General features: G+C 34.6%; 1 protein-coding gene across 7 annotated transcripts in view; it reads left to right on the top strand.

Moving 5' to 3' along the window:
• LOC143252982 (uncharacterized) overlaps nt 1-17,551 on the top strand; it is a 57,843-nt gene that overhangs the window by 27,176 nt on the left and 13,116 nt on the right. For all 7 annotated transcript variants that reach the window (XM_076505980.1, XM_076505977.1, XM_076505979.1 and 4 more), the window contains 5 exons: nt 7,088-7,236; nt 9,292-9,434; nt 10,094-10,336; nt 10,654-10,773; nt 12,925-13,011. In XM_076505980.1, the coding sequence (XP_076362095.1) occupies nt 7,088-7,236; nt 9,292-9,434; nt 10,094-10,336; nt 10,654-10,773; nt 12,925-13,011 (742 nt within the window). The remainder of the gene's footprint in view (nt 1-7,087; nt 7,237-9,291; nt 9,435-10,093; nt 10,337-10,653; nt 10,774-12,924; nt 13,012-17,551) is intronic.

Here is a 17,551-nt window from a genome sequence, read left to right as displayed (position 1 = left end):
AATGATATTCGATTGTGTCGGAGATTCTACAGTAAGTTGTTTGTAGAAGGTGTAATAATATAATATTTATTTTAACTTCAGTTTGATGGAGCTTAGATGTTGTTTTATTTATTTTTAAGTTCAAATCTAGAAAATAGGCTCTTTGTGCTCAGTCGGGGGTCTGGGACTGCTGACACTGCCCTCAAAGTGTTGATGGCGAAATGAACAACAGTTTGAAAAAAGTGTCGTAATTATGAAAACATTATTCGATATTCTACTCAATGTTCTTTATTTTATTTTACGTATAATCATCAGGGTAATAATAAACATTTTTTTTGGCTCATCGACCTGGTTTGAACAATCTATTAGTAAAATTGTATTGATTGTTTTTACTCATTGATGCTAAACGAAGTGCAGCCAGTTCTTAAATACATAGTATGATTATTTCTGAATATGAAAGGTGCACGTGCTGTTCTAGTTTATAGCGAATAGTTTGAAGGCGGTAATATTCTGGGTTTTTGAATAGATTTCAACGGTTCCCGTTAACTGATGTATGACGTATGTAGTTGTAGGTTGTTTACCTCTTTCCTTGACGTCACCAGCCAAGGTTATCGAATGTATCGATCTGACACGAGTAGTTACTGCCAGAGGATAAGGCATTGTCATTGTAACGACCTCCAACGACACGCCAAGACATGTGAAACGACATTTTTGATGGATTTCGGCAAACTGAGACTTAACGCTGTCATATTACACTAATAAAACAACATTGTTCTTCCAAGAAAGTAATGCACGTTATGAGGTTTCTAATATAGCACCAAGTTTCGTTGCGCCGAAACATAAATAAAATGAGTTGAATAAAACATGTTGAAACTAAAAATACATAGAATAATAAATAACAGCAACACCATAAATAATTAACAAATGATTTACACAGAAGCATCAGAATAGTACTCAGGATTACCAGAGTTGTTATTAGTTTTTTTTACGAAGAAATTTGTTAAACAGAATGTGCTTCTCTTTCAGACAAACCTTTAGGGCAAATGTCTCCCTTTTTCATTCAGAAGGGACTATAGGGACTTACTGGCTCTCTAAAATCAGTAAAGAAGTTTCAATCTGGAGATATATTGGTGGAAACATCCACATCTTAACACAGTGAATTCCTCTTGTATTCAAAGGCAATTGGGGATATACCTATACATGAGGTGTACTCATGCTACTTTACATTCATCACGAGTAGCTATTGTTGAGAGGGATTTGAAGAACATTCCCGAGTCAGAGATTCTCGCTGGTTTCTCCACCCAAGGAATTTCTGCAGTGAGGCGTATCTCCACTCGCATTTACATCACTACGTCTACCTGCCATCATAAAGGCAGGTTATCTTAATTGCATGGTACGGCAATACATTCCAAACCCTCTGATATTTCCAGTGTCAGCGGTTGGGCCACTTGAAGACGTCATGTCATGGTTCCTTGATGTGTGCTCGTTGCGGTGAGTGTGAAATGGATCCTCCATTGTGTCAATTGCAATGACTCTCACCCGCCCTACTTTCGTTCTTGCCCTAAATGGTTGGAATTAAAAAAAAGTTGCAGCATTTGAAAACAATTCAAAACGTTACTTATCCGAGGCTCGAAGGTTGCTATCTATCACTTTATCTCAGATGTTTGCTGCCGTGCTTCATTCTACTACTGCAGTGAGAGTGTGGATGGATCTCTCTGTGCCTCCAAAAGAATCGTTTTCAAACCAAAGGAAAAGTCTTTTGACCTCCATGGTTAAAAAAGTTGAAGAATCAACACACATTTCTGTCTCTAACATACATTCCAGCAAATTCCAAGATCCACTTCCTTTAGTTCCTGTTACAGGCATTTCCTTGGATACATCTTCTTCTCCCACCTCAAGATGCAAAACAATCATTCGTTCCTGTCCTCAGTTGCTGGAATCCTCTTCCAACAACAAAGACCTGCCTAGTTGACCCAGGGCAGGATCTGTGGAGGTCAATAGACCTCCCTCAAATAAAGACAGTAAAGAAAAAAGAGATGGTCATAAACACAAGGGTTTTCGATCCAATTTGCCTACATGTAAATAAAAATGGCCACCTTGATACAATGGAATTGTTGAGGCTTATGTTCTAACCTGGGTGACATCAAAGCACTGATTGCTTCCTTTTATTCTGTATGTCTTTCCTAACAGGAAACATTTCTGAAACCTGCCAATGCAGTCACCTTTTGGCAGTTTTCGTTGTACAGAAATGTGTGTGTGATGGATGAGTGCATGGAGGGGTGGCATTGTTGGTTGATCAGCATATGTCCACCCTGTCTTTGCCCCTCGACACACACTTGGAGGTTGTAGCCATCTGTGTTTTCTTTTGTTATGCCATCACTGTTTGTTCTCTCTATCTGCTGCCTGGAGAGACCTATAATCAATCAGACGTTGATGCTCTTGTCAAACAGTTGCTGTCTCCTTTTTAAATCCTGGGGAACTTTAATGGACATCAGCCCCTCTGGGGAAGTGCTGATATTAATGGGAGAGGTTGCTCTGTAGAGTGTATACTCTCTCTTCACAGCCTTTCTCTTTTCAATACTGGTTCTTAAGCTTTATTTCATGCACCTAGTCAGTCCTTTACTGCTATTGATCTCTCAGTTTGCTCACCTTCACTATTCTCCCATTTTTCATGGAGAGTTGACAATAATTCTTAAGGAAGTGATCATTTTCCTATAATTTTGAGAGAGACTGGCTGTGGTTGATGTCACTTGACCCATGTACTCCAGTGGAAGCTGGATCAAGCAAACTGGCCCTCTTTCACTGCTCTCGCAGAACTTGATCCTGCTATCATCTGTAAGCCATCAGTAAACGACTGTGTGGCAGCAGTAACTGACTGTATTGTACAAGCAGCTGCTCAATGTATTCCTAAAACCTCTACGTTTTTCATGATATCTTCATCCATGGTAGAATCCTGCCTGCCACAAGGCACGGAAGGCTCAAAAACGGGTGTGGGATACTTTTTGTAGATATCCCACACTCTCACACCTCATTGCTTTCTAGCAGGCCCATACACTTGCTCAGTGGGTAAGATGTCAAAGCCAGAAGGTATCTGATTAAGTTCACAACTAGCATATCTTCTACCACCAGTTTCAAAGTCATATGGGATGAGATTCAAAAGGTTAGTGGGCAATATAATTCTGTCCCTCACTCGATCTTGCTCTCTGATGGCCAGGAAGTAGCTGATACCTGTAGTATCGCTGATACTTCAGGTGAATGCTTTTGCTGGGTATCTAGCACTTCTACTTCTTCCTCCACCTTCTTTGCCTTCAAGACTCGGGTAGAGCGATCACCTCTTTCCTTTTAAGCTGATTTTCTCAATGACTATAATCGTTTCTTTATACTGGTGGAACTCAAACTTGCCTTTCATCAGTCTGGCAGTACATTGGTCAGACCTGATGATGTACACTATGGAATGCTGCACCATCTATCTCCTGCTTGTCTTGCTATTCTTTTGATTGTTTTTAACCAGATCTGGCAGGAGAATGTTTTCCTACCTTTCTCTAAGCCTGGGAAGGATCCCAAGATTCCTTCAAACTACCGTCCAATTGCTATGACGAGGTGTCTCTGTAAGACATTAGAGAGGATGGTTAATGCTCATCTTGTGTGGTTCCTCGAATCAAAAACCTCCTCTCGCTCACTCAGTGTGGGTTCCGACAACAGCGCTCCACCATGGACCACCTGATTTGACTTCAAACAGCAATCAGAGAACCATTTTTCAGATGACAACATCTTGTATTAGTTTTCTTTGACATTGAGAAGGTTTGTGATACAACATGGAGGTATGGCATTTTGCAAGTCCTCCATATATATGGGTTATGTGGTCAACTGCCCATTTTTATTAAGATTTTTTTAATGGACAAGAGATTCCAAGTTAGTGTGGGTTTGACACTTTTTCCTTCTTTTATACAGGAACTTTTCAATATAAAGATTAATGCCATCATTGAACAACTCCCCCTTACTTTTGCAAATGGGCTCTATGTTGACGACTTTCACATCTCATGTCAGTCATCAAACACGAGGTATATTGAGTGGCAGCTACACACTGCCCTCAATCGTTTACTGAAGTGGACGACAGCAAACGACTTTAACTCCTCTCTCTCTAAAACTGTTTACATGCACTTTTGCTACCAAGGCAGTATTCACCCTGATCTTGAAGTTTGTATGAAGTTGTGCTGCCTGTGGTCCCTGAGACAAAGTTTTTGGGGCTTATCTTTGACTGTAAGCTGACCTTAATACCACACATGAAGCAGCTACAGGTCAAATGTACAAGAGCACTGAACATCCTCCATGTCCTCTCTTCCACCACTTGGGGAGTGGATGGAAGTTCTATGCTAAAGATATATTGTGCTGTTATTCAGTTGAAACTTGACTATGGCTCACTGGTTTATGACTCTTCCACGACTTTGGCCTTAAAGATGTTGGATCCCATTCATGATGAAGGACTTTGGCTTTGCACTGGAGCTTTCTGCACTTTCCCAGTTCAGAGCTTATACATAGAGATTCATGAACCTTCTTTGCACCTCCTCCATTTGCAACTGTCATTACTATATCCTTTGAAGCTTCATTCCTTACCAAAGCATCCCACTTGGGGATGTGTTTTCCTTCCACAGTGGGCCATACTTTTTCAGAACAGATGATCTGCCAATGCTCCTTTTGGCCTTTGTATCCAGTTGCAGTTGGATGAATTGGATCTGTCCTTGGATAACATTGCTGTATCCAGTGGTCAGTCCATCCCACCATGGCTTCTTACAGTCCCCAGATGTGACCTATCTTAAAATCATCTGAGAAAATCATACATTTCCAATTGGAAATACTGTCTGCTATTCGCTGAACATCTTTTGAACCATCCTTCCATTCCTATTTGTACAGATGGTTTGAAACCGGGTGACTGTGTGGGCTCTGCCATGGTTTGTTGTGGTTCTGTGGTTGCATGTAGAATCCTCTTTTCAGCATCTGTGTTCACTCTTGAACTGTTTGCTATTTCTCTTGCCCTGGATTACATAGAAGCTAAGCAGTACTGAAACAGCACTATTTATACTGACTCACTTAGTTCTCTACTGGCCCTGAAATCACTTCACGTTAGTTCACACCCTGTTCTTGCTGATATTCAAAACTGACTGGCCCATTTCTCTTTAACATCTACTTCTATCCAGTTGTTCTGGATATCGGGCTATGTTGGTATTTGTGGGAATAAGCTCACCGACACTGCAGCTAAATCTATCTGCTCTGGCACTATCACTACTGTTCTTGTTCCATACATGGACTATGGTCATGTATTCAAGGCTTGGCTCCATGTCAGTTTCAGTAGACTTGGAGTGAGCAACGTGAAAACAAGCTTTTCCAAATAAAACCTTTTATTGGACTTTGACCGTCTTGCTACCTTAAGGATTAGAAAGGGGAAGGTGTTCTAATAGACTACGCATTGGTCACAGTTTTTCAACTCATCGTTTTTTTTTATCTGGGACTGATGCACTAATGTGTTGTTTGTGTAACACTCAGGTCACAATAAGCCACGTTTTACTTTCTTGCCGTCATTATCACTCTCAATTATGGCACCATTTTAAACGTATTCTGTTGTAAGGTTTATCTATAATGTCAGTGTTACTGATAATGGTGACACTGTACACCTTGAAAATGTTTTTAGTTTTTTTTAAAGGACATTAATCTTTTTAATGCCATTTAGGTTTTTTTAATTTATACATTAGACCTTTTTAATGTGATTCCCTTTTAAGAAACAAAGTCCATTTAATTCGATTTGAAATTAGAAAATGGTCGTAATGTCAAATAACTCAAAACCAGCACTGGAAAGGCTAACTTCAGATGACTAACACTGTTGTTTGAACTACCCCTTAGTCATCCTGGCAAATTATAATTAAAATTTTGCTTGAAGTCTTTTAAAACTTTCATTACTTTACTTTCCGAAAATGGCCATAACGTTAAATAACTTGGAACCAGGACTAGAAAGGCCAACTTCAGGTGACTGATGGTAGTTTTTGAACATACATGGTAGTCTTCCAGGTGAGTTATGACAATTACAGTTTTGCTACAGAAAGTGCTTTACAACTTGTATTACTGTAGTTTTTCTCTTACTGCTGTAGACTAGATGTAAACATTGGTTTTATGCTATTTATGTTTTTTTTAATTTGTTTTGTTTTACCTTAATTTCCTTTTACGAATTTTACTAAATTTACTTCAATTTTAACTTTTTACCAGATGTTTGGCACATATAGCCTAGCTGCTTTGTGCCATAAAACACCAAACCAACCAACCAACCCTATCTCAGTTTTTATTAGTTCAGTTTATGAAGAAATATATCATACTAAAACATGAAACAATACTTTGTGTTTAAAAGAGAACACATTAAACCGTAACTCAGTTTTTATTAGTTCAGTTTATGAAGAAATATGTTTACCTAAAACATGAAACATTACTTTGTGCTTAGAAGACAACAACATTAAACCACAGCTGACAGTTATTATTAGTTCAGTTTATGAAGAAATATATTATACTAAAACATGAAACAATACTTTGTGTTTAGAAGACAACACATTAAATTTACCCTAACTCAGTTATTGCTAGTTCTGTTTATGAAGAAATATAATAAAACATGAAACAATACCTTGTGTTTAAAAGACAACACATTATACCGTAACTTAAGAGTCGTTATTAGTTCAGTTTATGTATAATAGCAATTCACAGTTTTTAACCATTTACAACAACAATTTAAAATAGTTGAATTAAAGATTTTATGTCTCACAATAATAACATAAGAGTAATTTACAGATTTGATGCCTCACAATAATAACATGAGAATAATTTACAGATTTAACTTTCACAACAGTTACATAAGAGTAATTTACAGGTTTGACTTTCACAACAACAACAACAACAGTGTGTGTGTGTGTGTGTGTACTTGTGTTTTTAATTTTATGGAGAGTTTATCCCTTGTTTCACACACAAGCAACTTCTTTACAGTGTCTACTTCTTATTTAGTAAACTTCTGTGAAGGTAAGTTTGGTTTCACAGACTTAAAAGTGTCTGTTGATGAATTATCTTCTTCTTTTAGAACATGTGTGGCAAGTTACAGTGAAACCAAAAGGGTTAGGAAGCAGCAGGAAGATAACAGGGCAGCATCGGCTTTGTCTGACAGCTAATTCTCTCACTCTGGTCAAGATGAACACTCATTGTGACCACGGTGAAACTCTTGAGTTTCCTGTAAGTCAAATCTGTATTGTTATAGGATCTACTTTAATTATGTAAAGAAGAGTAAAACAGTAACTTGTAATAATAATAATATAACACTAGGGAGTAAAACAGTACCTAATAATATTATAATAGTAGAGAGTCAAACAGTACCTTATATCTTTCAATAATATTGCAGCAGAGTATAGCAGTATGGTTATATTTTACAAGAGTATCACAGTAGACAGTAAAACAGTATCTTACAATAATATAACAGTAGGGAGTAAAATAGTACCCTATATCTAACAATAATATCACAGTAAACAGTAAAACACTACCTTATAATAATAGAACTGTAGGGACTAAAACAGTACCCTATACTTTACAATAATATCACAGTTAAGTAAAAAAGTATGCTTATATCTTACAATAATATAACAGTAGAGAGTAAAACAGTACCTTATAATAATATAACAGTAGGGTGTGAAACAGTACCTTATATCTTACAATAATATCACAGTAGAGTAAAGCAGTATTGTTATATCTCACAGTAGTATAACTGTAGGGAGTAGAACAGTACCTTATAATAATCTCTCTAGAATAAAGCAATATTGTTATATCTTACAATAATATCACAGTAGAGAGTAAAACAGTACGTTATAATAATATAACAGTAGAGTAAAGCAGTATGGTTATATTTTACAATATTATCACAGTAGACAGTAAAATAGTAAGTTATAATAATATATCAGTAGAAAGTATAGCAGAACTTTATAATGATATAACACTAGGGAGGAAAATAGTACCTTATAATGATATAACACTAGGGAGGAAAACAGTACCTTATAATGATATAACACTAGGGAGGAAAACAGCACCTTGTAATAATATAACACTAAGGAGTAAAACAGCACCTCATAATAATATAACACTAAGGAGTAAAACAGCACCTTGTAATAATATAACACTAGAGAGTAAAACAGCACCTTGTAATAATATAATCGTACAGTAGAAACAGTACCTTATAATTATATGTCAGTAGGGAGTAAAACAGCACCTTATATCTTACAATATTATCACAGTAGACAGTAAAACAGTACCTTGTAATAATATAACTGTTGGGAGTAGAACAGTACCTTGTAATAATATAACAGTAGGGAGTAACATAGTATCCTATATTTTACAATAATGTCACAGTAGAGTAAAGCAGTATGGTTATATTTTACAATATTATTACAGTAGACAGTTAAACAGTACTTTATAATAATATAACAGGATAGATTAAAAGAGTACTTTATATTTTAGAACAGTATCACAGTAGCATAAAGCAGTATGGCTATATCTCAGAATAATATCACAATAGAATAAAGCAGTATGTTTATATCTTAGAATAATATCACAGTAGAGAGTAAAAGAGTAGATAATAATAATATAACAGAAGAATAAAACAGCACCATATAATAATATAACTGTTGAGTATAAACAGTAACTTATAATAATATAACAGTAGAGATTAAAACAGTACCTTATATCTTACAATAATATCACAATAGTCAGTAAAACAGTACCTTATCATAATATAACAGTAGGGAGTTAAACAGTGCCTTCTATCTTAAAGTAATATCAAGGCAGAGTAAAGCAGTATGGTTATTTCTTACAATGTTATCATATTAGAGAGTAAAACAATACTTTATAGTAATATAACAGTAGGTAGTAAAACAGTACCTTATAATAATATAACAGTAGAGTAGTACTCTATATTTTACACAGAGTAAAGTATTATTGTTATATCTTACAATTGTATCACCTTAGAGGGTACAATAATACTTTAAATGTTATATTAAAGTGGGATTGTGTAACAATATTAAGTATAGATGTATAAAGTGACACTTGCTATCATATTACATTTATTTTAAATCCAGAAATCTGCAACTTAAGTAATATTGTAAGATCTCTTTAATGTCTTTTTACTTAAGAAAATCAGTGAAAGGAAACTCATGTTTAAAATTGTGATTTAAATATGTATGCCATGCTTAAAGAATTATTAAATTGAGATCTGTAGGTAATTAGGAGACGTTAATCTTTAAGCTCATGAGCATTCGGAGGTGTGGCCACTCTGACTGTTTCTTCTTCATGGAAGTGGGGAGATCAGCAGTGACTGGAGCTGGTGAGCTGTGGATGCAATCTGAAGATAGGATCATAGCACAAAACATGCATGAAGCAATTTTGGGGTAACCAAAGTTTTTCAAATACTAAACATAGCTTTCCTTCATTTTCACTGTTACCTATTAATGGTTTTCCTCAGTGTTAATATGCCTTGTTATTAAATACATACAGTAGATTTTTTAACTATTAATGTAGTCCTTCAGTGTTACTTTAACACAGCTCTCCTGTGACATTAATGATAATTAATAAGGTGCGTACTTAGCTAATGTGCATTCAAAAAATTGACTGAAACATCAATGGTTTATTAGGTTTTTGTCGTCTTTATGGCATGATATACACAAAGCTGATGTCAAGAAAATAGGAAGAGATGTATATCCAGAAATACCTGTGTTTGATATATTGTAGTTGTACTAGTGTTTACAAGATGGAGTGTGTGTGTGTGTGGTTGTTTCACCTGTATGTATTTGTACATTATACAGTAATATGTTGTTTTACCCTATATTTATTCAGCATTTTCCTACAGTGACGTGTTAGGTATTGTGTTGTTTTACTGTATATGTGCTGAACATTTTTGGTTTGACACATATAGTGGGACATTTTCTGACAATAATGTGTTGGGTATTGTGTTTACTATATATATATCTATTAAACATTTTTAGTGTAACATAAATATATTTTTGTTTTAAAATGAGCTACTTGATAATAGGTGTTTTATTCATGTTAGGGCTATGAAACTTTCAAGGTCGAAGGATGAATTAGGACCAATGTCTCGACCTAGGAGTGCCTCAACCAGTGAAAACAGTAAACCAATTTCATCTCGTCGCCATGGAAGTGTAGTTTCTTACCAGGTACAAAGCATGAGCTTAGAACGGACACCGGGGCTTCTTTCCATAAGAAAGCGCTGTGATAGCATGCCAGCTCGAGCAAGAACATTTAGCGAAGGCCAACGTGACCTGATTAGTAATAGGTTAGCATATTCCCTACAATACAGATTCCAATAAAACTAGCAGAGCTAAAGTTTTTCTTCCTGTTGAGTAACATCAAATTACGAAAACAGTTTAGATGTTAATGAGGTTATTATTTAGTACATTTATTTTATTGTACAGTTTTCTATCAAATGTACAAATATTTTTATTTATTATACTAGAAGTTAGAAGAATTTGAGATTCTTCTAAATTTTGAAATATCAAGTCCTTTGTTTGTATGACTCTGGACTCTATAATATTTTTGTAGCTGATAAAGAGTTTCTGCACACAGACATTTCATTATTTGTTTTGATTTTAGTCCTCAGTCTGGTGGAAGTTGCTCATCTAGCTGGCCTGTCCACCAGGGAGAGAGCCTTCATCCTCAGAGTACATATGCACGGGCCATTTCTTATTCTCCACCTAACATTGGTAATATTGGGTATGTATCATGTTATTGTTGGTAATTTACTGGACTTGGATTATCTCACTTGGGATATACAAAGTAATATAATAAGGCTTATAATTAAAAAAGTCCAGAGTACATGAAATTAAAAGTAACTTTCTGTATATATTAACTTTCAGCTTTTGTAAAAGAAATCAAAGCTGTTAAAGATTTTAGTTCAAACTGTATAAATTTCTTTAAGATAAGTTTATGTGAAATAAATTAAATATTTGATTTTTATTTTCTTCCATTATTGTTATTTTTAGATCATGTATACTCTTTTAGGTGATATTAATAACATTGTGATAACAAAATATTATTTTTTGACTTTAAGAAAAGTTTCTTATTGTGAAAAAAGGATCGAGATTTAAAAAATTAAATGGTGTAAGTTAGAGAGTGCCATCAGAAAGACTGCAGCAGTGTATGTATGGTCAGTTAAATGAAAAAATTGAGGAACATTTCGAGGTCGTCAACTGCCATAATTGTTACTCAAGTAAACATGTGAACCATTTCTCAATGTCCTTTACATGAATATGAATCACCAACACTTGTGTATTACTTTAAATTTCCTAAGTAGTTAAAGTCAATGTTTTATATTTACACAGTTCTAAAAGCTTTATTAAATACATCAACGACTTCCATTTTAAAATCACATTCTATATGTACATTGCTTCATTGTCCTCTCGTCCTAAGAGATATTCACAAGACAATAATTTATACTTTTCCAGTGTCATGTGATATTACGTTATTTACGTAATTTTTTTGCTTAACCTTCATAACAGATCACACTAAGTATTAGTGGACTGACTTAATACTTTGTTTATTATTATTTCTAGTGATTCTCTCACATTTAAACCTATAATAAGATTGAGCTAAAATTATAGTTTGTTTCTCATAAAACTATGTGTTGTGTTATGTTCTGTTACATCCAGATGTTACTAATTAACTATGTAGCTGTTGAAAGAGGATTTGAACCACATATAATAGACAGAGAAATTAAGAAATTTAGCAAAGGTGCAATATTAGTTAAAAATACTACATTAAGCTCTATTTATGAAAAACAACAATATAAAGTTTGCCTTATATTCAAGGATTAATGGGTCAGTTAACTAAAGCTTTTTTAAGAAATAACAAAACTTTTATTCTATCCATAAAGAAGATTAAAGATAAAACTGGGATTTACAAAATATAATGTGAATGTCGGAGTGTCTATATTGGTGAAACTAAAAGACTATAGTTTACAGAAACGTGAAAGTTGCACAAGAAATAATAAATAGATAATGCAGGTATAGCAGAACATGTAAAAAATAACAACACATAGTTTTATGAGAAACAAACTATAATTTTAGCTCAATCTTATTATAGGTTTAAACGTTAGAGAATCACTAGAAATAATAATAAACGAAGTATTAAGTCAGTCCATTGATGCTTAGTGTGATCTGTTATGAAGGTTGAACAAGAAATTATGTAAATGATGTGATATCACATATAATAGCAATATAAATTATTGTCTTGTGAATATCTCTGAGAGGACATTGAAACAAAGTAGTGTAGAATGTGATTTTAAAATGGAATTTGTTGATGTTTTTAATAATGTTTTATATTTACACAGTTCTAAAAACTTTTGAATTTTTAGAAAAAAATTGTTAAAAAAGTAGATGTCATGATGTCTTTTTTTTTTTAACATTGTCTCTAATGTATCCCCATAAATGTTTTTCTTATATAAAATTTTAGTGTAAGTTTTGATACTAAAATTTTTGATACAAGTTTTATTAATATTTTTTATTAGATAATTAAAAATTCAAAACTTTATCCTTTATTGCCTGTTTTTAGCCTCTGTTATTCAGATTGTGGTAATAACTAAATTTCCTGCTTGCATAATGACAGTTTCTCAGTAGAATTTAAACAGACAGAAAGTTGTATCAGTTTTAAACATACATTCTTAAAAGTTACATTAAAAAATTCTCTTTCTTGCTATTAAAAGTGGACAATTACCTGTTTCTCCCTTCCCTTCTGCAGCAGCTATGAGTCTATGAACTTGTTGTATTTGAGAGTGTTTGAAATATAATTATGAACATTAATTAGTAGTGGCTAACTTTATATTATTTAACCTTTCACATTTTGAAGCTTCTATTTCTTTCTTTTCAGTTTGACAGGAGGTTGTTCAACAGACAGCATTGGTAGTGGACTCTCAACAGACGAGTGTGAAGGGAGTCCTGGTGATTTTCATTTTGGGTAGGTAATTTACATGTTGAAAATAACAGGTTGTAACATATTCTTCTTTGAGAATTAGCACACAAACATTATTCAATAATTAAAAGGAGATCATGTTAAAGGTATAAGTAAGCTAGTTAACGGACTATGTTTTAACAGAGAACTGCTCCTTTGTAAACACTAACCACCTTTACACTGAACAGATAACTAATAAATTGAATAATTTACAACAATTCAAGACTCCTAACGAAACTCTCGCTCCTACAGCAATAACATGTACTGAGCCATTCTTTGATACAATCAGCATTAGACTGTCTATACTCTTCAACCAATAGGAGAATGACACAATCAGCATTAGACTATCTATTCTCTTCAACCAATAGGAGAATGACACATCTTTCCTTGAGAACTTTGTATATACAAAAAGTTCATTTTTTTCCTCAACAGTACAGTGGCATGTCATGTTTTCTTCTCTCATTAAGAATTATGGAATTTTGTCCTTTTAGTTAACATTCAGAGTGTTATTTTCTCTTTTTCTATATTTTACCCATTATCATTAACCTAGTGTTCAGGTTTGGGTGATTAATCCAGTTTCATCAGTATAAAAATAACCATGCTCCAAGTATTATGGACATATTATTAGTACTGAAAATGATGATAATATTTTCTATGAATTTATTTTTGTAGATTGTATTGATTATAATTTCTCATGTTCATATTTCTGAAATTTACTGTAGAAGTTGTCTTATTTTTTTGAAATGTTGACATTGGAACTATAGTTAGTAATTAGTATCACTATCGTTGCATCTGTCCTACATTCTTCATCTCAGCTCCAGTATTCGTAGTATCCTACTTTTGTAACTTCAGCTCATCCTGTCTTGTCTTGATGTTTTAAAGTAAATTTTTCTACAACCTATCTTTGCTTTTTGTACTACTGTCCATCATGAGGTTGATTTAACACCTACCTTTTTTCTAAACTGCTTTGATAAATTGGGTGTATGTCAATTTTTCTTTTACATTTGTTGTTTCTGATTGTTCTTGCTTCAGTTTCTTCTCTTGCACTTCAACTACTAAGATTCTCTTTCTCTTTTTGCTTCCTTGTCTGTTTGTTGTATTTTTGCAGAGTCTTTCTTTGCTTCATCTTGATTCTTAGTTGCCATATATTTCTCTTTGTTTTGTGTTTGAAATTACATTTTTTCTTGTGCTTCTGTCCCTTGAATATCTTGGTCTGCTCGTTTTTATCTTTTATTTACTCCTCTTAGCTACCTGTGATTTCTTCCTTTTTCCCTTCGTATCTAGGCGCAGTTGAATGAATTGGGTCTGTCCTTGGATGACATTGCTGTATCCACTGGTCAGCTCATCTCACCATGGCTTATTGCAGCCCACAAATGTGACCTATCTTTAAGTCTTCTGAGTAAAGCAGACACTCCTGATTGGGAATACTGTCTGTTATTTGCTGAACATCTTTTGAACCATCCTTCCATTCCTATTTATACAGAAGGTTCAAAATCAGGTGACTGTATAGGCTCTGCCATGGTTTGTTGCGGTTCAGTGGTTGCACATAGAATCCCCTCTACAGTTTCTGTGTTCACTGCTGAACTGCATGCCATTTCGCTTGCCCTGGATCACATAGAAGCTTGGCAGTACTCAAATTGCACTATTTATATTGATTCGTGTAGTTCTCTACTGGCCATGGAATCACTTTACATTAGTTCACACCCTTTTCTCACAGATATTAAAAACCAACTGGCCCATTTCTCTTTAACATCAACTTCTATCCAGTTTTTCTGGATACTGGGTCATGTTGGTATTTGCAGGCACAAGTTCACCGACACTGCAGCTAAATCTGTCTGCTCTATTACTGTTACTGCTGTGCCTGTTCCATATGTGGATTATGGTTCTTTATTCAAGGCTTGCTCTGTGCTAGGTAGCAGTTGACTTGGAGTGAGCAACATGGAAACAAGCTTTTCCAAATAAAACCCTCTATTGGACTTTGGCCATCTTGCTATCATAAGGATGGGAAAGAGGAGGGTCTTCTAACTAGACTACACATTGGTCACAGTTTTTTAACTCATCGTTTTCTTCTATATGGGACTGATGCATCAATGTGTTGTCTGTGTAACACTCAGGTTGTTACAAATAAGCCACATTTTATTGTCTTGCTATCAATATAACTCTCAACCATGGCACCATTTTAAACATGTTCTGTTCCAAGGTTTATCCATAATGTTAGACAGTGTTATTGGTGATGGTGACACTGTCCACTGTGAAAATGTTTTTAGTTTTTTAAAGGCCATTAATCTTTTTAATGCTATTTAAGTTTTTTAATTTATATATTAGACTTTATTTAATATGATTCTATTTTAAGAATCAAAGTCCATCTAGTTTGATTTGAAATTAGAAAATGGCAGTAACGTCAAATAACTTGAAACCAGGACTGGAAAGGCCAACTTCAGGTGACTGAAGGTGGTTTTTGAACTTACCTGTTAGTCTTCCTGGTGAGTTATGATAATTACAATTATACTACAGAAAGTCCTTTACAACTTGTGTTACTGTAGTTTTTCTCTTACTGCTGTAGACTAGATGTAAACATTGGTTTTAATGCTATTTATGTTTTGCTTTACCTTAATTTCCTTTTATGAATTTTACTAAATTTAATTTAATTTTAACTTTTTACTGGATGTTTGGCACAGATAGCCTAGTTGCTTTGTGCCATAGAACACCAAACCAACCAACAACTCTTCTTTCTGAGGCCCTGCATTCTTTACCCCTGACAGCTCTTTTGAGATAGGTGACACTAACATGTTCTTAATGTTACCCTGATTCCTTCTCCAGCTACTGCCCATTCTGCTTGCTTCTTTGTTTCAGGGATTTACTTTTTTAGGATTCCTAATTTTTTCAGAATTAGACTGCTTGGAGAACTTCATTTTACACCATTCTTGCAAACATTTTTAGGGAAATTCTTTGTCCTGTGCCCCTGATGCCTTTTTTTGTTACCTTACTTACACCACCTTGTGGTTTTTCTACCTCTTTTTATAATATTTTTTTGATTTCATATGCATACACACAGACACGTATATGTATACTGGAAACCACTACTTGTGTATTGCCTCGTACGGAATATTTTTCACTCCTAACATCTGCATCAAGCCAGTAAGGATAACAAAATGTCTCAAGGCTGTCTGCTCTTGTTTTCTGCCTTCTGTTGGGATTGATTTTCACAAAACTGCTTCCAAGCTGTGCTTCTACTTCTAAATAACAGTAAACTAACAGCATCGAGAATAGATCCCTACACAGCACCATATACTATTCCCAAGCCTCACTACTGGTTAGCCCTTGCTGTCCATGTCCTCTGTAACTCTTTGCACAATATTTGAGAATGAGATCTTATGCAAAGGATACATAATTTCTGTTTAATCCACACACCTCTGCTACCTTCCCTATGGGAATTTTTCCATTCCATCCTCTTATAGTAAGAGGAAACTCTTACATCTGCATTACGAAGCTATGGGGAGGTTATTATTGAGAGTTCCCTTTTGGGTCAGTGTAATAGTCATACTGAGTGGATGCTCCCCTTGCCTAGAAGTAGGGAAGGAGCATTTACTTGGAAACACTACTACCACTAAAATCTGGGGTGTTTCTGGTGTTTGTGAACAGATAGATTAGGAAGATTAATTTATATAATATTTCTGGTATTTAATGTAAATGTTTTTCACGTACTGTATGCCATGATTTACATTGCTTGATTGTTACATTCTACCTTCCTTCATGACTCTCTACAATCATGGTGGAAGCTCTTTCAATGTAACTTTCTTCACTGTGACAAGTGTTTCCTATTTGGGATAGATGCAGTTGGGTGTAGAATGGTATTAAAGAATCAATGTGAGAATATCACATGCTACATAGTGGCTAAATAATTAAATTTAAAATCAATTTCTAAGGACACAACAAATACACGAGTTGACTGGGTAATTCTCTGGTACCATCATTATGAAGTGAATGTTATAATTATCAGGTCATCCCTTAAGTATTGTCTGATTTTAGGTTCAGGTAAAGAGAAAGGATTTCAAATGCTTTTAATGTTATTTAATCAATAATGTGTGTTTCATTGTTATTAATTACTTCCTGGTAATGACCCACAAGCTTCTGAATGCCACTTCTATAAAATTCTTGGGATTTGGAAGAAAAGAATGTAGAGAAGGTAGTTTTAACATGTTCATGTGTTCCAAGCTCTTTTCCATCAGGATAGTTCTGCAAACTTTTGAATAGATGATAATCATATGAGACAAGGTCTGTAGAATAAGGAGGATGTGGAAATTTGTTTCAGTCTTTGCAGATGTGATCCTTGCTGTATGGAGTCATACATTATCTTGGTGTAACACAATTCCTTTACGATTGATCAAAGCAGGCCTCTTTTCTTTCAATACAACATTAAAGCACTATAACTGTTGACAGTAGAAGTCTGATGTAACTGTTACATTGAGTGGCAGCAACTAAAATTGGATCACATCAACAATATCCCACTAAATGCTTAACAAGACATTCTTATGGTGGAGGTCCA

Source organism: Tachypleus tridentatus, chromosome 6 (assembly GCF_004210375.1).
Source record: "Tachypleus tridentatus isolate NWPU-2018 chromosome 6, ASM421037v1, whole genome shotgun sequence".
Taxonomy (NCBI): domain Eukaryota; kingdom Metazoa; phylum Arthropoda; class Merostomata; order Xiphosura; family Limulidae; genus Tachypleus; species Tachypleus tridentatus.
Note: the sequence above shows the minus strand (reverse complement) of the source record. Positions and strands in the feature narration are given on the sequence as shown.